General features: G+C 41.3%; 1 protein-coding gene across 15 annotated transcripts in view; it reads right to left on the bottom strand.

The window, feature by feature from the left end:
• Positions 1-14616: 14616 nt before the first annotated feature.
• fnbp1b (formin binding protein 1b) overlaps positions 14617-24532 on the bottom strand; it is a 46001-nt gene continuing 36085 nt past the window's right edge. For 3 of the 15 annotated variants that reach the window (XM_028417154.1, XM_028417150.1, XM_028417159.1), the window contains exons 11-16: positions 21781-21816; positions 20045-20154; positions 19830-19962; positions 19387-19508; positions 19085-19269; positions 16866-18275 (exon numbers count right to left, since the gene is read on the bottom strand). In XM_028417154.1, the coding sequence (XP_028272955.1) occupies positions 18097-18275; positions 19085-19269; positions 19387-19508; positions 19830-19962; positions 20045-20154; positions 21781-21816 (765 nt within the window). In that variant the 3' untranslated portion in view covers positions 16866-18096. The other 12 variants (XM_028417156.1, XM_028417160.1, XM_028417163.1 and 9 more) reach the window with 6 other exon arrangements.

The raw sequence follows: 24532 nt of genomic DNA, 5'->3' as shown, positions 1-24532 counted from the left end.
ATGAAGGGCACTCATTAGGTTACAACAAATAAAAACACTTTAAGGACATACAACCATTTTCTGTCACTCACACAAAGCAGGATACAAATGCTCTCACAGCTGAAGGATCAGCAAAACAAGAACTGGAGAGTGTGGTCTGTCTCCGTTGTTAACATCTTTTAAGTCTGTGTAGCTGGTTTGTTTACTTTATTAAGCAGCATATCTTCTTTTGCCTTTTCCTTCCACCAGCAGCACCACCAGGGAACACAGACACTGAAGTGAGTGACTCATAGTTTGAGACACATTTCCCTCACTGTGGGTTTTAAGAGTCCATTAACCTCCCACAATTAATTAAAAAATACATACTCAAGCTCAGACTCTGACTAATCCTGATGAAAGGTGACCCAACAGCTGCAATTTGAAGAAATCTAGACTCTTAAAAACTGTGGAAAAGTCTGGTAAGGAAAAAAAAAAAAAAAAAATTAAAAAAAAAAAAAAAAAATCTGCCTCTTGTCCTGCGGTCCGTGTTGCATTTTCACAAAATGGTTTAGATTAAGATTTGGACAGGACAGGTTAGTCATGAATCTGTGATGTGGCAACATGGTGAAGTCATGACACAACACTTCAAGGATTGATACATCAATGTAGAGGAGGTTATCATCCCTAAAGGGGGGGGGGTGGTGCAACACTTCAAGCAAGAACAAGAAAATATGAGATGATGTACAGTCAGTTTTCCAGACTTCGAGGAGCTGAAAGGAAGAGCTGCAGGGCAGAAATGTCCAAAAGGTAGCAGGGAGGTGGAGATGATGGGGGTCAAAGAGTCAGGGATTTGAGTGTGGTTCAGATCTTTAAGTAGATATCTGAGGTAACTTGGAGCTCTTTTTACACACATGGCCTAAACCTGAGCAAAGTGGGGAAGAGGAGAGAGGGTGAGCTCATTTGTTTTTGCCTGGAGTCCTGAATGACGATGGGTCAGGGGTCTGTGCTGTCAAGTGAAATGGGGATGGATGAGAGCGAAGTGTCAGGGTGGAGGTGAATGACAAGTGTTTGTTGAAATCAGCAGGTAATGAGAAAGTGCTGAGTGTTCTTTCTCGGCCTTTTATCTCAGTCACAGGAAAACTAGCGTGCCGTTTCTTTCTGCATCTTTATAATCAGGTCTCAGACATAAACCCAGCCAGGCACACTGTCATCATTTGCTGTAATGACACACACAAGTTGAATGAAATGCATCTAACTGCTGACCTAAAATGTTTAAACTTACACAAGCGACCTGTGATTGTAGCAGGATGAGAAAAATGATATATTGTGCTTTTGTTTATTTTTATAAGAAATCAAATACGACAGAAAGAGGCTCAACAAAAAAAGTGCTCCCAGAAAGGCCCAAAACATTGGGTCAAATGTCTCTGAGCGCTGAAAGGTCCCACAGATCTGTGGGGGAGTTGGTAGAGAAAAGAAAAACAAAAGTGTCTGAAGGAGGAGAGAAGGGTAAACGCTGGCTGCCTTAAGGATTCTGCTGCTTCCACAAATTTGCTGCTTGATAATGACAGACATGGAGGACCAAAAGCATCATTTTTCCTCCTTACTTTTATCTTTATTATTTCTACTATACTATACTCTATCTGTTCAATGCATGCACAGCAGGGAAGTCTCTAAACAATGTAAAGCTGACATGAAGGATTAACATGAGATAATTTCAGCATATGACATGTAACAAGTCTGCAAGCATCTCTCTCCATCCATTCATTCAGTACAATTTTCTTCTGTATGTTTAGAAACTTAACAAATTTGAATTTATTTTTTACAATTTAAAGGTAATGAAAAGTTCCCTAGAAAATTTTAAAAATATTTTTTTTAGCAGTGGTCTGGTTGTGCCTTTACTGGCTACAGGTTTTTCCACACAGTGTTTCCTAATTAAATAAACTGATTTCTTTTTTTACCCCTGCATAAAAACATTATTGATATAAAAATATACATATAAAGTGTTAAAATGATGCTTTTAAACTGCTGCCTGCAGACTTGGAAACAATAGACTGCTACTATGATTTATACTAAATATCAGTTTTACTTCTATGCTGATGACACCATCATTTGAATACCTACAGCCACACACCTTGATGCAGGGATCTTTATAGTTAAGTGGGACAATGTGGTGTGATTCGAGTTCCTTTCTTAGCTATAACTTGCCACGATTTTCATTAAATCAACAAACCCAGATTGAGAGTTTTTCGAGACACATTATTCCATTTTAAATTTTTGCACAGATTCACCATCCTGATCATTAAGTGTCCTGACCCCAGTGTGAATATCACAGTCCTTGGAATATATCTCCAAATCAGCCCAAAAAACACAAATCTAATTTCAGTCACATCGACAGAAAAAGATTCCCTTCAGCCTGGTACTCTGAACACAGCCTTAGCCAATTCTTGTTAATGAAACCAGCTCTTCTATCACTACAAGTATCCAAAGCCTAAATGAGTCCCTGATGTGATGCTTGTAATGAAAATCATGAGGGTTTTGGCTGTGTTTGGAAGTATCAGCACTGAAAAACCAACATCTTGAGTGTCTACAAAGTCTCTGTGGTCACCGACTGTTGATACTGAGTCAGTCTGTAGGAGGTTCCTTTAGACAATGGCAGTCTAGAGAGAACAAGAAGTTTCTCTCAGGCGGCAGCTGTCTGAATTAGATAACTAAATGGAAAAGTTTGATTGTCCCACAGGAGGGGGGGGAAAGCATACATCTCAGAGAAAGTCTGAGTCACTCATCCAACATGACTTTTATTGAAGCCTCAACAGTCTGCTTCTGTCTCCATCACGATTTAACTTTCCTTCATTTGTAGCAAATCAAATGGATGTTCCCTTATTTTGTTAATGGAGACACACAACAACTGGATGTCCTCATAATCAGACGTCCTCCTCTCCTTCTGTCAAATTTAATTGCATAATTTCACAATAAAGCCCCACCTCCTTCTCTTTCCTGTTCAATCTTAGCATCAGTTTTCACAATTTCTCCACTTTTTAAAATGTAGATTTTACAACTCACACTCAGTCCATAAGCATGGAGGAGTGGAAAATAGCAAGGAAACAGCAGAAAGTGCGGGTTGTGTTGTTTGATTGAAAACAGCTTGCTGGTCTTCATTACCACAATGTTTTGAGGATAGATGAAGGCAACGCTGACTTAAGACTGCAGCTGGGAATTATTTTGTTCCTCGGTCTTTGCCGATATTCTCAGAGATGATTTATAAACTCACAGCTGTGTGTGTGTGTGTATATAACTTTGCTCACCACTGGATGTGTTTCTTCATTCCGGATCGACAGAGTGCTCAAATATTTGGGATATTATTTGTTTTATTAATAAAAAAAGGGAACAATTAAAAAAACAACTTGTTTGCTTTACATAAATAACTCAAGGTGTAGCTATTAGTACATGTCAAAGCTAGCATGACACAACAGAGCGAAGCCTCTGCAGAAGCCAAGGTCTGACACAAGTGTTTTAAAGCCTTCAACACCGATCTGACTTAAGAGTAATAAAAAAAATCAGGACAAAATCCAACAATATGGAAAATGTGAGACAGTGCCAGAAGATCTCAAATGAGAGGGAAAAAAAGTATGATTGCATGTGTTTTAGTGCCAGATTAAACAATAATCTACATCCAAAACAAGTCAGAGCAAAGCTGATGTTCACGGGTTGTTTAGCTTTCTTTTATTTTAACTCATTGATCCTGGCAGTTTGGTGGTAACTCGTGCTAGTAATGGTTTCCTTGGGGAATCCTTCAACATAGGAAAGGAATTTATCACCCTTTGAGTCACATCTTTTTCCAGTTTTCCAGACTGAAGAAAGGAGAGCCCCATGGGGGTGGAGGCCTTGTTCTAACTGATCGGGGGGTGGGCTGGTCCACCGCAATCAGCCCCCCCTTTGAGCGTCTTACCTCTCATCATCATCAAAAGTGGAGTGCCGCACAAGTTTGTCATGATGGTCAGTTAATCTGCTGCAACAAGACAGGAAGGAGGAGAAAGAGGAGGAGGAGGAGGAGGAGGAGGAGGAGGAGAGGAGGGGATGACACACAGATAGGCTGGTTATGTGGCAGGGCAGTGTCTGTAGCTGTGGTGGAAATGCATCCTAACTCAGCAGAGTTCAGGATCAGGGTTTTGCTCTGCTGCGGTCCGCTGTGCTCCACAGGCCCTGCTGGAGACAACAACATTACAGCCTCCTGCAGCTGGATTAGTGGGTCACGCAACAATCACTTTTAGAGCAGGGTCTCCATAATCTCCTGAACTTACATGGACTCTGGAGACTGCCATATATTCAGTCCACCTCCCTCCTTTCTCCTTCTCCTCTCTTTTTTTCCTACTGTCTTGCATAATACAGCTTTCCTCCTCGTCATGCCAGTCATAAAAATGGAGCAGACAATAGGAGGGGGAAGAATACGAAATAACAGCATAGAAGATAATTAAAAAAGTTTCGAGCCAGTTTGAGTGATCAAGGGAGGGTGGAAGTTAATCATAAAATGCTAAATGAGAAGATTTTGTTTGCCAGAGCATTGGAACAAACATCTGGCAAACAGCTTTCCTCGTCTCTCCCCTCTTTCTTGTATTTCCTCAACGTTTCTTTGTAGAATTGCACAAATACAAACTACACGGAGCTGTACTTTGAGCTGCTCCCTTTTTATTTGCCTTTGTCAAACAGAATAGCGCAATGCAATAAATGTACTTTCATCAAAGACAGCGGGAGAACAGCATAAATCAGGAAGTCTGATTAATATGATCTTTCTTCCCTTTAGCACTTTTATAACCATCATAAATGGCTCTAGTTCTCAAGATTTTGACAGGCAGTCACTTGTACATGATTTCAAATGAGTGGATGAAACACACAGTATAGGTAAGGTGTCTCCCTCTACTGGTGAGAATGAGAAGCGGTGACAAGTGTGCCACATCTTCCTTCACTTCTCTCACCGTATCAAAGATATTTTCAAATGTTTACACTCGAGCAAAGAGAAGACATAAAATAGATGGAAACCTCTGCTAACAGGCAATCCTAAAATATTCTATCAGTTTGGAAATGCATGAGGCCATAGTTTCTGATTCTGTGGCAGATTATAATGTGTTTACACAGTTTGGTTATACATTTTATCTCTGTGTGTGAGTTTTTCTCTCGTTTCTTTTCCTCCACACTGCTGATGTGTCACCAGCCCCCCTATTCTTCTACAGCTCCCCCTTCTCTCTCTCTTTCTTTCTCTCTCACACACACACATACATTGGCTCTAGCATTTCCAGATGTGTGCAGGGAGATGATGTCATGGCAGACCGGAGGCATTGGGCTCTTATCCCTTTTTTTTTTCCTTCCAGAAAACATTCTTTGCAGACGAGGGAGCAAAAGGCGGAAGAGCGAAGCGTTGATAAGTTCCCAGACAACACTGTAAGTGAACAATGCTAAAAGCGATCTCCGTCACAGATTTCCGAGTCACAGCCTGTTTGTCATGTTAACTCACATTCAGGTTATCCACCATGTGTCCTTACAGCCACGGCAAAAGAAGGAGTACTTTCATTTCAGCGTACATTAAACCCCAGGACTACCAGTAGTACCTGAACATCCTAAAACAAGCCGTCTCCAGCAGCTGGGGCTTTGTGGGGTTAACTACCAATGACACAGGGAGAGGAGGAGGAGTCAGTGAGTGTTGTCTGGGTTGCTAGACAACTGTAGTGTAAATAAATTGCACGAGGAAAAAAAAGTGGCCATGTAAACTCTGGTCCACAGCATGAGGCCTGACTGAGATCCCTCAGGGATCATGAAAAGAGGGGAAGGGGGATGACGAGTGATGGACAACATGAGCTGTCCCGAACCTTGTTACACACCACAGCTGGGCCGGAATGAGGGCCTCAGACATCCAGATGGAAGGAGGAGACTCATCTTCCACACAGAGAACAGAGTTTTGTGACATCTATAAAGGGACATCAGAGCTAATACTGTATTATATTATGCGTGAAGCTGAAAGAGGTCATATGATGTAGTCAAAGCAACTCACAACACCCATTTATTTGAACTTTGTGTGTGTGTGTGTGCAAGTCATATACTGACTGACAGAAAGAGAATGTGACTGACTCTTTGAGGAGTGAGGACCACAGTAAAGCATGTAGTGGACAGTTTTCTGATAAGTGGTTTGTGGAAAGTGATGTAGACCTGACTTTCACCTTGTGTCCAGGCTACTACATCAACTTTAAAAAAATGTCAACATTGTGTTTACAACTTATTTCCAATGCTCACAGATGCCAAAAAATCTGTTAATGCAGGCTCAAGTGTGAGTTTCTTTAATGCCATACATAAAGGAAAAGAAGAAGCCACCAACAGCTGGAACACATTAGAAACAAGTGGTGATATGAAAGCTTCAGAGACACCTCTCACAGACTAATAAATACTGTTCAGACACAGCAAATGAAGACCTTCCACTGTGGACGTTTTGACTTTTTGACGGCCACAGGTGTATCTAATACCATTAACAATGGCTGCGGTCCAGCTGCAGACATCTGGCACTGTGCATGATGACTCACTGCTATGACTTACTGAGATGCCTCATGGAAGAGAAGAATCATTAATGTCATTAGTTCCACCTGTGCTTCAAGTCAAAAAACTCATCAGTCTCTAAAGTTCTTTATAGGACATGTAAAAGCTGTATCCCTTGTTACAGTGTAGCATAACATTGGCATATGATTCTTTTCTTAAATCAGTTCAGTAGATCAGTTTATCAGCTAATTGTTGACTTATCAGATTAACTCACTTTAAGTCCTCGGCCCACCCACACACAGCGAGTCTGTTTGAAACTCTCCTCCTCTGTTTCTATAAAAAGATTTTGTAAGGACATAAAACTGCTAAGATCCGACCAGTATGGAGACAATTGCTTTTGATTCTGTGTTGTGATTAAAAATAAGACCAAATCTTGGCTTTATTCCCTCTTAAATCCTAATCCCCTCTGATTTTTTTCCCTTCGGCTAAGTGGTTTCACTACAAAGGCGGTGTGACGGATCTTTCAGCTGAGGCTAATCTGTCCCAATCTATGTGGCACCCTTGGGTGCTCTGTTGTCCTCAGTTAGACCCTATAATCGACTGATGTTTAAGTATTCAAATGGATCGAATTGACATAATCTCTGCATCCGTCCGACACCGACCTGCTTCATCAGCTGAAACTTTTATGGATGAACAAAAAAAAAAAAGAAGAGGGAGGATGTCACACCTGGCTTTAGTTTCATGACAGAGTGAATTCAAGCTCTGGCCAAAATCGTTCCTTTGAAGTTCAAACCTTGTGGAGTCAAGCTGTGCAAATCAGTACAACACTAAGTAATTGCATCAACCATGAGCTGGAGAACCACCAGGGCTCTTTTTTACCATGCTTTCTTTAAGCAAACACCCTCACAGCCACCTCCATGCACGTGATAGATTATTGAGAAGCCATTCAAATTCTTTCCAAACATTCTCAAGTAGCCAGTTTTGCTCCATTTAATAACACTTGCCTGTATTTTAAGAGTGCAGAAAAGCTGAACAGGACATGAGCCAAAATATATATAGCTTACATATTCATTTTTTTCCCCAATCGCAAACATTTGTCTTACTCACATTGCACTATTTTCAATTACAGTGTTATTCAATTTCAACTTCACTGCTAAATATAGATGTTACAATGGCAGCATTCATGAGCATCACACGCAGGAAAGAGTTCTAACTCCTCTCAGTATTAACAGGATCTGGTCAGCCTGGGTGTGTTCCTGTTACAGTAGTCTGATGATGATGTGTTCCATTGGAAAACATAAAATGTGAAGGTTCAACTATTTCTCTCAGGGACATTTTGCATGTGGTGTGTCAGAGTTAGGGTCATGCAAAATGGCCACATGCTTTGGTGCACTACTCATACTGAGGGACACAAAGCTAAAAGCTAAAACTCTGCTTGACACTGCCAAAAAGAACTATGTGCTATTGTGTCATGTTGACACTTGTTAAGCTTTTAATGTGTATTATTGACTTCATAATTTTTTGACTGACAAGATGGCAACAGCTGGAGCTGAGGAGGGTTTGTCCATCTTCATATACTGTACAGACTGTAAATATAGTTTTATGTCTTGACATGTAAGGCCTCAGGGTTCTTTAAAGGTTACAATTCAAAGAGTAAATAAGGAAATAACTTAACAGTATTGCTCAAGGCATGGAACTTTAACTAGTTTAATTATTATCTCACCATACTACTGAGCACTAATTGACCATCTTGCTGTATTCATAAATGTATCATGAATGACTACACATCCTCTTCCAGGTTTCCTGTTGTCTTCTGCTCAAAAAACAAGAGAGCATGTCCTCAAATATGGGTCCCTATGTTTCGGTTGCTGCAAAAACACACAGAGGCACAAGATGGAGGAAAGGGGAAAACAGTGTGTGGAGCCAGCCACAGGAACACTGTTGTAAACTACTGGTGAAACTTTTCTTAAGGCTGAGACAGGAGAGAAATGTGCTCATGTTTTCTGCTCTGTTATTATCACAATGCTGCTAAATCTTGACTAGAGCTGACACAGAAGACAGCTCAGCCAGAGACAGTGCACCGGATGATTCAGTTTTTCTAGGTCAGCAAAGAAGAGGAAACATGTAATCCTGGAGAGATGCTTCCCAGATGGAAAACGTGCTTATTTTGGATTTTGACTTTATGCAACTGTCAAAGACGAAATGTGGATTAAGCTTAGACAAACAAACCTACGGCGAGAGAGACAAAGTGTATGTTCTGATGTCTAAACTAGAGTACTGAAGGTGTTCACCTATCACAGCAGAGATTCTGCAAGATTTCTGCTTGTCATCTGCATAAAAGTTTATGCGTACCACTTATTTACTGATATAATCCTGATTGACAAGATGTGGTGGTGATAGTTTCACTTCAACTTTATTGACTCACAAAATCAGGACTAAATATTATTATATATTTGGAACTAAAGATCCAAGTATCTGGAGTGTCGCCACTACATTTTTTCCCTCGTTATGATGTAGCTCTAGGCCAATGGTGGCCATTTGGAAAATGAGATAAAAACGCAAGAAGATTGTTGTTTTGCTGGAGACAGATGAAGAAGGCTTTCACTTTAAAGATGAGAAAAAAAGAGGAAATCCCTCATTTAGATGCATGCGCTTATTGGGTTTTATCCAGATTTTCATTAACGGGGCCTGGGGAATCTATTCTGTGATTGGTAATCAGTTCAGAAGAGAGACGAGCCCTGCAGTGAAAGTCATCCCATCATGAATTAACCGGAGAAGAAATGAGATCTGCTGTCCTACAGGTACCCTGGGATTTCACTGGCAACACAGCCCCTTAATTAAAATGCATTTTTGGGTCATTTGGGGTGGAGGCCATCTCTCTGTAGCATACAGAGACTCCCTTAGAGGCTGGGACGCCATCCGCATTTACTGCATGTGTGAATCACAGCAGCAATCATGAGTCATCTCTAAAAGAACCTATTTGGTCACATTGGCTTCTATACTATTCAATTTCACCAGCATAATTTCCCACAAGACTCAGAATATAGAATGATGTCCACCCAACAGCTTTGTTAACCGTTTTCTGTGATGAAACGCGTTGTAATTGGAACAACATGGAGGAAAATACCATCAGCACTGAGTTCATTTACTGTTTAAAATGCCTTTTAGATGCCAACTACTTTGCAATTTGCAAGCAGCGGACACAACAAGGTGAAAAACTCACAAGCTTCTATGAAGAGGAAGAGTTTTAGCCCCATCTGCATTAGGGTTTATGTGAATCCTCAGCTTTGAAAAGTTGGGAAGGATCTATTGGCTGCTTACGAGTGGTTTTACCATCACTGGTTGTGAGATGATCTCTGTGGTGTGGCTGCTTGGAGTCAGAGGTGGTCAAATGGTCTGGACGTTTGCCACAGCTGCAGTCATACTGGGGAGAAAAAGACCTCATGAAATTGTCCAAAAATTACAAAGAGCGGCTGGAGCAACAGACGTTCCTTTGTCCTGTGGTGAAGGCATTCCTTACACTCATGCGCTGTGGTATTCACTGTGAATACTCACTAAGGTTTGTTTCCAAATGTCATATTCCATAACGGTGTGTATGTGTGTGTGTGTGTGTGTGTGAGTGTGGGATCTAAAGGGGGATGATGACACTGAGAAAGCATCATGTGAACCAGTTAAACCGGTCACTCAGAGATACCGTTTAAAACCAAATCACAACTCAAGGTGAAGTGGTCAGCAGAGGAATTTCATTGTTGGCCACATTTTCTTTTTTCAAAAGGTGACAATTGACATTTTTCTTTGAGAAACTCCCATGAGTTGAATCACAGAAAAAGACATTCTAAAGGTAAAATTCATATAGGAATAGGAAAATCTATATGCTATCTATGGATATCTATAGGATAATGCTGGTGGTGCAGCTGTGCTAAGTTTGAACACCATCCTAACTCACTACCCCATCTTATGGTACAAAGCAGTACTGCACAGTTTCAAAGTCCAGGGCTAGCAGATTAGCATGCTGACTACCACGATCCATGAATAGAAATATTGAGATCATCAGATTACAGAGCCTATAAATTAAGAAAAAAAACACAGAATGTCACGTCAGGGTCTCCTTTAGTTCAAAGTGATGCTTTCCAAAGAATAAGCTCCTCCTAATGCAGCAAAACCATTCAGGGAAACAACCTGAAAACAAATGCTGCAATGCTGAGTTTGCCCCTCTGGTAGGGAGCTCAAGTTTTCCCCCACTTAGTGGCAGCATATTTTCCATTATTGCACCAAAGAATAAAGGGGATCTATCATAAATCTGCTGATTCCCAGAGAGAATAAGAAAAAACTAAATGAGAAGGAGGCAGCGGACAGAGTGATACATATTTTCTGGTAGATTCTGAGGAGTTTAATGGTCTATGACCCGCAGTTTTACGCCTTGGTCTCTAATTAGCAGCAGGTAATTAAAGAGCAGAGATGAGTGGGTTTCTGTGGAGAAAGTGAAAAGTATCTGCCGACACACCCCCAGGCTCAGTGTAAACATATAGCACACATCAGCGGTGCCCTAACCCTCCTGCTGCTGCAGCTGCATGAGTTACGACTGCTGAAATCGGTACATGCTGTGAGTCAGTTCAAGAACACCTTCAAGCCAGCCTATAGCTGTGCTCACATTCTCCAACCAGATTTATTATTCATTATGCTGTTTTAAACAGATATTTGTTAATGAGCTGTTGCCAGATGGCAGCATATCAAGACCACAGTGAGGAGACTGCACAGTGCTGACTCATCTGTTGAGACAATAATGTGCAACATATAAGAAATGCATAGAAATCTGGAGCCGGAGTCTGAGTATCAGCTCAGCTCAGGTCCTGGTCCGCTGACAGCAGTGATTCCAGATGGATGCAGCAGCTTCTCTCGTTGACTTTTTGTCTTTCTACAGTGAAAGCACAGAGGTGGGGACTGCGTCTTGGTGGTTTGTGTGTCGTGCTTCAACATATTTTAGTTTAGAGAAATTATCCAGTGAATAAAACAGCAAATCAAAAAGCAGCAGTTCAGAGATCTTCGGAGATAACAACTGCTCCTCATCTTGAACACCTGTGCTGTATCTAAACTATAACTTCATCAGAATGACAGATCCAAGGAGGAGGTCCAAGAGGCCCTCAGGGTGTCCTGGTTGGACATAAATTAAAAAAACTGTTTGATCAAGTGACAGGAAGATGGAAAAAAGTCTGTGGATCTACATGATTCTAAATTTAGCCTATGACAAAACAAGCTGCAGAGGTGCCATTAACACACACGTACAGGGCATGAGGTGACAAGTCTGATGCCTTTGACAGACAAACACCATCCCCTCCAGCCCTAAATGACAGGGCAGACTGGGCTGATCTCCATCTTGAGGTGTGCTTTCCCCATCAGGCGTCCCAGCTCTCGCTCCAGGCCAGACAGGAACATACCAGTAATGGAACAGCAGGTAAAACACACTGTGGTGAGTGTCCAGGCAGAGATCTATAACAACCTTCAGACAGGCTGCACCCAATGGAAAAGATGAACACTGTAACAGTAGCACAGAGTCTTTCTAAAATGCTCACACTGTAATATCTGCATGCCTTTGGAATGAAGACCTTATTACGAACTCCTGACTGAACATACTCCACAGATCCTTCCACTCTGAGTTTAAAGCAAGTGCTTTGTAGATTCTGTGGAGATGAACCTGATGCCATCAAATACGTGGTATGATTCTAGTCTAAGCAGTGTGAGTTTCTCAGCCTCTAATGAACTCAACCTTCATCTCTGAACAAGAAGTGGAAAGGAAAGGAATACTCGAGTATTTCCATTATATGCTTCATTCCAAAGAAATTATTACCCTACATTCTACTGCATACATCTGTAAATAGCTTTACATTTAACACACAGGATTAGATTACAAACTTTAAAAATACAACGCAATGTTAAGAGATCAAATAAATCTGGACAAATCTGATCAAAAGATCTCAGCAAAAATCCAAGTTTAAAGATTGTTTTTTCAGAAGTATTTCAGACAAGTTCCACCTTCAACAGTCACAACACTGCACTAATATGATGTCTTATTATAGATAATCTAATCGTGTGATACATATCAGTCAGAGGGACCAAATAAGCCATTTTTTTACTATTAGTAAACTTCACTGTACGTTGCCATTTAGTCATTCTCCATCAACAATGAAATCATGCAGTTTGCAGCAAAATGGTGCAACTGGTGGAAGACTGTATGATGAAACAAAGAATGCATAGAAAGCTAAATGCTAACATTAGCATGCTATGTGTGACAGGGGCATGAATATCTGAACCACATTTCATGGCTGCTCCAACCACAGGTATTCAACAAAGAGAGTCCATACAGCCTGCAACACTGTGATGTGGAGATGTTCTCAGCTCTTGTACTTCACTTCCTTCTCACTCTATCTGCATTTTACCTAAAGCCCTCAACACCTGTGTTGGCATCAAACATAAATACCAACGATCAACTGAAGGTGGCCACACTACCAGTGCTCTGTCAGCTAGCAAACAAAGTGTCTGACATAAGCTGATCTTGATGTAGCATTATTTTTGGTGAGTCTAAGCTCAGTTGACATTAGCAGCTGTTTACTCACCAGGTAAGAAACTTCTTATTCAGCATTAAATTTAGTTCCTACGGTTGCCATGAGTGCTTCTCAGCTGTGCAAGTCAACACTAGTGTTTACATCCTGGTGTGAGCAATGATGGTCACTCACAGGAGCTTGAACCACTGTTGTGTTTCCCATCAGGTTCCTCAACTTCAGCACTTCCTGTGTTCTTCCTCTCCTATTGGATTAAGACCAGACTAGAGCAGACATTGGCTCACTGTACCCTCTTGTGGTAAGAGTGGTATTACATGAAGGCAGCATCCATTCTGAAGTGACTAGAAGAAGTCAAAATAACTTATTGCTTAATTATACTTATACATCTTTATAAATTGGATTTATTTTTGTCCAAAGACAGACTGAAGATTGTGAGATCATGTGGCCTCCTTAATGCAGAGATCTCTAATCTCTTAGTTGTCTTCATTCAATTTTAATACCCTTATATTACTGCCGCTGAGGGACCACAGATGAAAATTTGCCATCCGAGTCCCACTCTTGCAAATAATGTCAACTGATGAGGAGGTTGTTCCTGCCAAATAAGCCAATTAAGAAAGCAAAGTAGCTGTGAATTGTGTTGGCCCACAGAGCACCGCAGCAATTCATTTTCTTTAGCCACTTTGAGCCAGCGCAGTTTTGTTCCAGGGAGGCCAGCTAAGGCTGTTTGCTGGAGGAGGTGAGAACTTTATCTATCACACAGCACACTCCTGCAGGTTTCTGTGGGGCAACTGGGACTGATCACAGCTTAGTGGGGCCAGAATGGTTAATCTGTCTGTGGACCAGATCGATATCTGTGACAGCAGCTCCTGTGTGTGATTGCTAAATCTAACAGAGTACAGCTTGTGAGAAGGAAGGAAGGAAGGAAGGAAGGAAGGAAGGCACTCTTGGCTACACCTAGGCATCGTAGGGAAGTTGGAGCTTTAGATGGAGCAACACTCCCCCTGCTGGCCAACAGGGGGACATGGCTTCCTACAGATCCTGTAAACTAATCATAAAACGTATAACTATATGCATCGATTATTTTGTCAAAAGATCACTGTTTATGTGTACACACACACACACACATACACTGAGAGCAGCCGACAACAGTGGCCAGCAACCCACTTAAAACTTTCAACAGGGTGACAATGAGTGGAAAACCTTCTACAAAATAATGCTTATTAAAATCACAATAAGAATAATTAACTGCCTATAAGGAAGTAAAATTGTATGTGGAAATATAAGTTGAATAATAAAATATTATGTTTAAACAATATATTTGCAAAGAATATTAAGACACCATCATGAGTCACTGTACTAATCTTTACATGATTTTCTTATGGTACAGGCCAAAATAGCAACAGAAGGCCTCTCTGTTGCTTTCCGTGTTGGTGAAAACCCTAACATTATATATTCTTTTAATTCACTTATATTATCAGATCTAATCTTTCTGTTTGCGTCTGCAAAATAAAGCTGCAGTTGTTGATGGCTGACGAGTGTGAGATTGTATCTAAACTCCCAGGAGAAGGAAAAACAAACACATGTCTAACTTTCCAGGCATATTTAATTGGCACAGTAAACACAATACAAAGTATTCAGTGCTCCGAAACACAAGCATGGGCCACCAAATGGAACACAAACAAAAAAGTGCAAAAACACACCATTTGGTAGACCTTACAAAGGAAACAAGAAGTCTTACATTTGCAAAGCAGATAAAGTAATGGTAAGACTCTCCATAGTTAAAATAGATGTTTTCCTTTTTAAACTTTTATTTATATATTCATATATATTCTCTCTAATTCCAACACGCCATTTCCACTGTACAGGCAGGTTAATCTGGGGCATTGACTAAAAAAAAAAAAACGGTTTGTGGTGGTCTTTTGCTGCTGCAGTAGAAGCGGTGCCTCATCTCGTTTATTCTTGTCAGAAACAATTAAAAGCGGCTTTTCAATTCAGCAGGGGTTTGATCATAGCTTCCATCCAGAGTTCAAATGATCATTAAATCTGTTGTTCCTCCAAACAGGAAGTGCTCGCAGATGAATTAATCAATAGCGTCATCCGAAACACTAAACGCTGTTATTGTTACTCGTATTTGCAGTTAACAGGAATTCCATCCATTTCAGGTAGAATAAGCAACGAATTTCCAGCTTAAAAAAAAAGAAAAAAAAAGAATCTTCACTCATAGATAAAACAAAAATGTTAAAATCATTATGTGCCATTGAGCAAAGGGGAGATAGAGATCAGTGGACATAGTTTCTCTAGTTTCATGGTTATAAAAAAAAATCACATCTTTTTCTTCTCATCATTCTTTCTCCCATTAAGAACAGAAACCTGGTTACGGCCCAGAGCAGGTGATGTCATCACATTTCAGTCACAGGAAAAATGTGGATCACAGTATATTCTCATATACAGTAGGTGGAAAATCATTTCTGCAGATTTATGGGTTACTACTTGCATTAAACACTCAGTTCAAAACATACCAAAACTAATTACAAACATACTGTACTCACAGTAAAACAAATGCACAAGACATCCATGACCTATCTATGCATAAGATCATCCAGTAAAACAACTTTTCGGGTCCTTTTTTGTGACTTCGTTGGGAGCACTGGGAGGAGCAGGTCACTCACTTTCTGTTAAAACATGCTTTCTGAGCCAACAACAACAAAAAAAAAAAGAACCACAGGCACTGAACCCAAACAGTAGCATTCAGGTTAATTTAAACAGTATGACCAGGCAATGAGGGTTAACTGAACAAAAAGGCTGGAGGCAGGGGTGGGGTTTTAAGCTGACTTAACACCCCGCAGCACCTCCTCCGAGCCGCCAGCAGAGGGAGGGGGGCGAGGAGGAAGACAGGGCAAGCATGCAGCAACACCACAACGCTGAGAGACCCCCCCACCCGCTCTGAGCTGATGCAAAACAAAAAAAAGAGGGTGGAAAAAAAGGGGGCTCAAAGCAGGCAAGGGGTAGCCTGAGCCGCCTGAGGAGAGGGGGTGAGGAAGGGTAGGGTGTGGTCAGAGAGAGGAACAGACAACCAGTGACAAAACAAGAAGTGAGTGATGGTGGATGACCCGTCATCCATCGCTTCTCCCTCCAGCTCCTCCTGGATGGGTGGGAGTGATGGTGGTGAGGAGAAAAGTGGACATTATAACACAGAAGTACACAACATAGAATATTAGCACCTTCACTTCGGCTCTTTCCAGTTGGATGAAACCTGCAAATATGGAGCTGATTTTAGTGGGAGGGGTGAGGGCCTCGGATGGGATGAGTCTCTCTCTCTCTCACACACATGGCTTCATCCAGTGTCCGAAAGGCTTCCTGCTGGTGTCCGTCCTGTCTCTGACCACACCCTCTGCCGCATGTTTGTGTGTCATGGGGCGAAGGTAAGGAATAAGAGCCAGGAAGGGGCAGCCACACCGCGCGTGGTGCAAGCGGAGTTAGTTACATTAAGAAGCAAAGCTTTGCTGAAAACAACATGAAGTGACTTATGTACTGTGGCCGTGACTGCTGAATGGGTGTTAAGAATGCAAAGTTATTAAATTTAGATGGATTTTGTTGTTTTGACGTTTTGCAGAGGAAGCGCAACACCGCTGATAAGCTTTTTTTTGTCTTTTTCATATGTTCGAAAAAATTCTGCTGCTTTCTATAATCGGCCGTCTCTCTCTCTTTTCTCTCACTGTCTCTTTCGCTTTCTTTCTCTGACTGTGAGAGCGTGTGAGGAACGTGGTGGTTTTCTCCGAGGCTGCTTGCCCTGCCATTCCTCAGCCAGCCTTTACACTTTTAGGAATCTGCAAATCAAAAAAAGGAAATACAAACAAACAAAAAAAATGACAAAAAGAAAAGTTAGCTTTAATTGTAGAAGACAGCAACCCAAAATCTCAAGATATGGAGAGAAACTGACACTAATCTGCACATGTTGTGAGTGTCTGATAACTGAATGCATGTTAGACTGCAACCACAACATGCCTGCAAATACTCCAACATGGAAAACACACTAGTCATGTCTGTTTCCTGACGTCTTACACGCCATGCTATCACTTTCACACAAGTGCTGCTCAGAGACCCATGCAAGAAACCACAAAGCTTTAAAGTCCAGCTCCACAGCTCAGCCTGCCCTCACCTTATAGCTTTAGTACCGCTTATCCTTCTACCACTGGCCTGCTGGGGAAGGGTGCGACCACAGCAGCCCCAATACTCCCATTATTAAACGGTGAATTAAAAATAAAGAGAAAAAGGGGCTATTACTCTTACTAATATCTGATCAATCTATAAAATTAACCCTTACAGGGGAGAATAATTCACAACTTATCTTCCTGGTTTTATCAATGCTATCATTAATCTACAGCATGCAACACTTGAGGGTCTTTTTTGTTTCATTTTGTTCCAGTTTAGCCTACAAAAATATCTCTTCATATGTATTCATATTTTACAGCAGATATAAATTACATTAGAATGATTGCACATTGAGCATGCTGTAATTTTTTGGGTACAAAAACACAATAACTCATGGTCACTTTGGATGGTGCACAGATCCACAGCTGTTTTTTTGATTTATCACCATAACATTTGATTAAAATTATTTCTTCGAGTGTAAGATAATTTGAACCAGAACTATTTATATTTCAGACGTACAGATGATCATCATCGCCAGCAGCTGAGTTTTCCCATCATGCTTTGACTATTCTGATTGACCACTAGGTGGCACTGCAGTGATGGAAGTGAGGAATTAGCTTCTCTCGAAACACTCCATGAACGCAACATCCGATGGCTCAGCTCGCATCCAGTGCGTTTACTAAACAGAACACAAAGCGGTGGCACTCTCACAGCATCTGCCACAACTGTCCCAATATCAGGCACAATGGACAAATCTGATTGGTCCTTCCTTCTGGAGAGAGAGGAAGTGTTTGTGTAACATGTGTGTGTGAGCTACCAGTAACATTCATTTTGATCTCTGTGACCATTTCTGCACATGTATGGAAACTTACTGACTCAGTAACAGAAACTGTCAAAGCATAAACTTGCTGAGTTAAATGTATGTCATAGCACCTTTGGCATTTGTTTCCAAAAAGACCTCAATGTAGGATGTGGGGACATATCCCTCCTCATCCTCGTTCCTTCGCACTCGTGTCCAGCCGTCTCCTTTGTCTTCCTCTATAATGTACAGAAGCTCACCCTCGGCGAGAGCGATTGTGCCCTCGTTGTGACCTGCAGGGGGAAGGAAACAAGGTGAGATCAGATAACAGTTAATGAGACCTATGTGCGTAGATCAGTAATTAATTTGGTTAGTGAGATTTCCAAGAAAGAGGAAACACAACCACAACATTTGAATTTGTCTCTAAGCTGCTGCAAACTAACCTCATGACATGAAAGCACAAAATTACCTCCACCTGTGTAACAAACCACACTATTTTGGTATCAATCAACAAAATTAGAGGGTCAGGTAATAATTATGTAATATCTTATGTAACCTGCCTATTAATACAAAACATTTTATGGGTACCTTCTGCATTAGAAAGTACTAGTAGTTTTTTGTCTTCACTTCCTTTTTTCTGTTTCACTGACCAGAAAACACAGCCACAAAGAGCTGCTTTCTTTCCTTTTAAGTGCTGTGATACTACACTATTGAGCTCAGTGCTTATTCCTAGAACTACAATATAGGCTCATTTCTGCTTGTTGCTGATTGTTTTCTTGTTGTGTGGGTTGCCTTCTGAGAACAGAAATGTTTCTTCTGGCAAGTTTAACAAACATTTATCTTCCCTCAGATCGTTTTTTACCCACCTCTGAGCGCTCTGTTTGACTGTTTTGGAGAATTTGCCAGATTCGATTTTTGTGCAGCAGAGACATGTTTATATTCACAATCCTCCTCCACACATTTTCACAAAAAGGTCAAACCCCTACTCCTCCTCATTATAGGAATCATATGCCTCCACCCTCCATCAGATTCAACCTATTTCCAGAAATAACAGGACCTTACCAGCAGCACTTGTAGACTATAATTTCACACATCACGTTACCTTCAAATGGATACAAGGCTTTGCAGGTGCCGATGGTGGGCAGGGTCTCCTCATCGTCAAACTCATCGTCAAAATCCGGCGTGGTAGAGGTGGGGTTGGGGTTGGGGACGGGCATTGTGGTGGCCTTGACCTGAGTCTCTGAATTCTGCTCCTCTGTGTAGCTGCCGTCCGGGCTGCTCGGGGGCCAACACACACACAGTAAATATACTGTGAAAACATACATAGTATACTTCCTCAAAAAGTAAGGCGCGTAAGAGCTGCTGCTGTTATGTGAGACTGATGTTCGTCACAGTACAATATACCTCTCTCTGTCCTGTGCACAGTTGTTGCTCACTGTTGTGTTGTTCTGGGTCTCGTAGATTCCGCTTCTCCGGTGTGTGTCGCTCTTTGATGGCATCTTCTCCTCCACCTCTGCTAACCAACCCTAAAATACATGCAGTGGTTATGCACATGTTTGGTTCCTACATGACTTGAAAGCATCAGGGACTTCTTTCATGCATTAACATGGTTACACCAAACGTTTGTTCTGGGAGTCCCCTCTTCCTGCACAGAGCTGGAACATGCAGCCGGCCTGTTACAGCTGCATCACATCTTCTCCAAATATGGATGAGCAACTGGCTTCTTTGGAACTACCCCAGCAGGGGATGTGCGTGTTTAAACTTCTCATAGTTTACTGTTTCAGATAAACCAAACAAGATAACTTTGCCAGCATTAACACTTGCATGGAAACAGGCACGTGTCTAACCTCGAATTTCTGCACTTCATACTGGAGCTTCTCGATGTTCTGAGCGATTTCTGATAGCCGGGGGTCTACGCTGGCTGGGTCTCCCATCTGAGGGTTCTTCACATACACATCTTTCATCTTAGTAAGAGCGTCCCTGAGAGTGAAAATGACTGAAGTCAGTACAAGGAGCACACATAAATATTCTTAATGCTACACCAGATCTTTTATAAAGATACCTCTGGTCCATCTCTTTTTGAATGTCTTTATTCAATTCATCAAGTTTGCCCTGCAGTTTCTTCCTCCTCTGTTCTGGTGGCAGGTGACTGAAGTCCTCTGGTCCAGAACCCTAAGAGAGTCCACAAAATGGAGTCAGAAACTGGGAGTAAAAACAGAGAGGAACTTTAAGAAACGACTTCTATAATATAGTTTTAACGGAGACTGTTCCTCGTTAGGTGCAGTATCTCCATTTTGCTGTCAACCCTGTGAACTCTGGGATAAATGGCTCAAATAAATGGAGCTCTTGTTTTTTTTAACCACAAAATTCATCTGAAGGAGATACTGCAGCCGCACTCTAACACACATTCATTGAGGGAGCTTGTCTGTGTATAGACTTGAGGCCTTTCACCTCTTCAGTCGCCAGACCTCATCTAGTGCTCTCTGTGAATGCATTAGAAATGTAATAAAGCACTACCTACATCTTATTATTGTCAATATAGTGTTTCAGTATAAGCCATCTAATGGGTCTGACTGGTCTCTTCTTCTTAAAATGGGGAGTTGTGTGGGCCAGGTGTCAAATTTCCTGATGAAGCTGTTTCCAGTCTGTTACATTGAACTGAGTCATGCTGCTCGGCAGGCCCTCAAACGTTCTATAAACATTACTACACAGATGCTATGCTAGAGTATTCATTTTGCTAGCTAGTCTCTATGAAGACTGCTGAAGAAATACATTAAATATATGATGATTTGAAATGCCTCATTAAAACCTGGTTAATGAACCTTCCAGGAAACCATAGTGTGTCTGTGAGCTTCTCAGTGGGAAATAAATAAAAACATCTAAACTAGATTTATTCCCATAACTTCACATGACGAATGTGCACTGAAGAGGTCAAGGCCTGTCACTGGATCTCATTGAGTTGGGTCACAGTGGTACTACAGGATATAGCTGCTGGAGCTACAGACTGGAGGTCAGAAGTTACTACACATGAGCTGGGTCAACACAGCAGCAGCAGCAGCTGGGTTACCACAGCAACCTTACCCCATCTCGCCGTCTCGGCATGCAACACTAACCAGGCATGCAACATGATAAAGATCTGTCAATCATCATGCAGACACATGCTCCTCTATCAGTGATAAGTTACAGTACGGAGGTCATTTATTAGTGAAACCACTATTGTCTAAATTCAATCAATGCACTCAGCTAAATCTATAGGCAGACATGAATACATTTTCATAATGTGAGCTTGAAGGAAAAGTTTAAAGTTTAGGAGACACACTTTTTTATACTACAGTATGCCTAACATGAAACAAGAGCTAGCAGCAGTTAGCTTAGCTAAAACCAGGAGGTGGGGAAAAAAGTCAGCCTGGCTGCACCTGATAGTGAGACCAAAACCATTTTTCTATTAAGATCTTTACATCTGTTGAAAAGGCATCTTAACATGCAGGTCTCACCATGAGCTGTTAATTAATGAGGTTTTGAGGTAATTATAAGTGTTAAACTATTCCTTTGATTTCTCATTTTGAAACAATAATAATAAAAAATATTGATTGCCTGCCATCATACAGTTCTTATCTGTTGCATAAAAATATATACATACTAATAATTTCAATGAAATTGGCATGCAGTGTAAGAACATGAGAGAACAACTACATCAGATCAGATTAGTATTTGTTACAAGGACGTACAATTTGTCGAGACAGCAGGGACTAACAAGACAGACTACAAGAAAGGTAAACATAGAGTAAATCTGATCACCTCAATGAGATTCCGGACGTGGGAATTGAGTGTGATCTGTACCATAGAGACCACAGACACAGTTTTGGGAGAGACATCACAACCACAACATACAAAAAAACCAAACAGAACAACAAAATAACACACAAATGAGACAACGTCCCAGGTTGTGTCACAGCAAAAATTAAAATAATTAACTTAAATTAAAAAAAAAAAGCATAACAAAAACATAACGGCGTACAGAATGTTATTAACACTGTGTTACTGGAAGGACGTGACATGCGTGCTATGATCATGCCACTACGGTCGTGTGGTTACACGGTCATGCTTACCAGCTTGAGAGAAAGCTTCATGGGGGGGAGGGAGGAGAGAAGAGGAAAAACGGCGAAGAGCAGGAGAGAGAAAGAAACAACAGACAAAAGTCAGCATCAGGTGAATAGTGTCGGCCTTTTTTTTTATTTTCCATTAAACAACAATGATTTACCTGCATTTTATATCAGTTCATATCATTTTGCCAGACTTCACCATATAAGGAAAGAGGGTAGAGCAGTTGGGATTTACATGTTAGTTGTGCCATAAAAAGGCTCTTTCAAGCAGCTATAAATCCCCCCACTCTTTTCTAATGTGGTGAAGTTTAACACTTGTAACACGATGGATTAATGAAAAAATGAGAAATAAGTTGGCAGAAAGGCCAACCTACTGCACAAGCATGAGGTAAAGAATGAAAACGAAATCAAAGGGCAACAGAGAAGTAGAGGAGAGTGACTGTGACAGGGGTGAACGCACCCTTTTGCTTCTTCACCTTTCTCTGCTGCCAGTTCACTGACACACAAGGGGGGGACAGCAGAGGGCGCCATAAGCATGTTATCACATTAGCAGTTCCGGATGTTGGACATGGAGGCAGATACTGTGCACAGACAACCCGAGAAGACGCTTCCAAATCACTAAAAAAATCTTCTAACTAAGTGGCAAATTAAAGCAGCTGAGCAAAAGGCAGCAAACAAATGAGTCATCATGAACTAAAAGGTAAGTAAGAGTGAGCTTATTTTAGAATTTCCTGAGTAATTCATTCATGTTTTGAAAACAGAGAACAGAGTAGGAGAGCAGGTTAACAACCATTGGCTGGTAGAGATGGAACAGATGACTTGTAATCCTGTTAGAGGCTCACAGGCTGGTGCACTGACTGAGAAGCTCTACTTACTTTAGTCCACTAATCAAGTCATCCACCTGGAATGGGCTGTTACAGTCCTCACGCCTTGTGATCCCCCCCCACCGAACCACCCGCCTTTTTCAACTTCACACATTTAAGTTTCCCTCATAGCTTCTGACATCAAAAAGCAACTCTGAATAAGCAACACAAGTGTTGACCTTCTTTCTGTGTGCAGTTGGTGAGAACTCCCTGCTTTTATAGCAACAATTTACATGAGGATTTCTATAGAGGAAGTTGCCGTTGTGGCTGAATATCTCTCAACCATCTGTCAACAGGACTGACAAGACCTTAGAAGCGTACACTGCATAAAAAGTGCTCACTTTACAGTCAGAAAATAGCTACTTAGCATGCTAACATCGAGTAGACATCTTTTACATAACATAAATACTCCTAATTTTCTAAGAAAAATTGCTCATTTTTATAAATAAATGAGCCCTTCAGGCAGAATCTGACTCACTGACAGGATGTGGTATCTGCTCCCTATTCCATTATTAGGTGTGTCATCAGCAAAAATATTATAGACATAGATCAGCAGCATCATTTCTTTTACAGGATTTCCCATTAATAAAATCGATTCCCTGACTGAGAGCTGCGACTCTCTAGTCAAACAACTTTAAGTTGGCACTCCTAATATTTTCCAACCACCCAGACAGACATAGATATACACGTATATTGTACTTCTTACAGACAGATAACACTGCTGACGTATGGCACACCAGCACAAAGAAAGCCCTGGAGGGGTGAGTTCTGGGTACTGTAGACTGAACCCAGAATCAAAGTGTGACCAACACCTGGTCTAATTATACATCCAACCTGTGGAGGTTTAATTAGAAAAGACGGGGGGGCTGCCTGAGTGGGATGAATAGCATCAACACACCCATAACCCCCGCCCTACATACACTCACACACACACACACACACATCCTCAGGTGCTTGTGACACTTTGTGAATTGACCCCTTGTGGATGCTCGTGGGGAAGCTTCGGAACAGCTGCGAGACACAGCGAGCAACAAGAAGCCTCAAGCTGATACATGTGATGTGGGATGAAGTCATCATATTCTCTAATCATTCGTCCTGATACTAACAGAACCATGTGATCAATACTGAGCCAGACACAGACACTAGCCTCCTTTGTTTGGAACGTTTTGCCTCATTTGTTGTGACAATCGAATCTTCTTGTACACACTGAATGCATCAGATGGTAAATTAATAATGAGGCTACTGCATGTGTTGTCCTTTTACTAATCACACCTACGTGCACGCATTCAATCATCATTCATTCCTTATTCTGACCTGCCCACTCTGACAGGTACTTACTGACACCCATCTCACATACACACTTACAACATATTGCCTTGCTTCGAAAGCATATGTGGGTCGGCCCAGAGTCCTCTTCATTAGCTCTTTGTGATAAATGAGCGAGCGCGGAGATTGCTGCTGTGGTGGTCATCGGAGAGAATAAAGCTTTGTCAATCAGAAAACAGCTCTTATACTGTATATGGCCTTACTTTGACTCTCTCTTCTGCCTCCTACACGACACACATACACGCACACATGCACAGT

This window comes from Parambassis ranga, chromosome 12 (genome assembly GCF_900634625.1).
Source record: "Parambassis ranga chromosome 12, fParRan2.1, whole genome shotgun sequence".
NCBI lineage: Eukaryota > Metazoa > Chordata > Actinopteri > Ambassidae > Parambassis > Parambassis ranga.
This window is presented reverse-complemented; position numbering and strand designations above follow the sequence as displayed.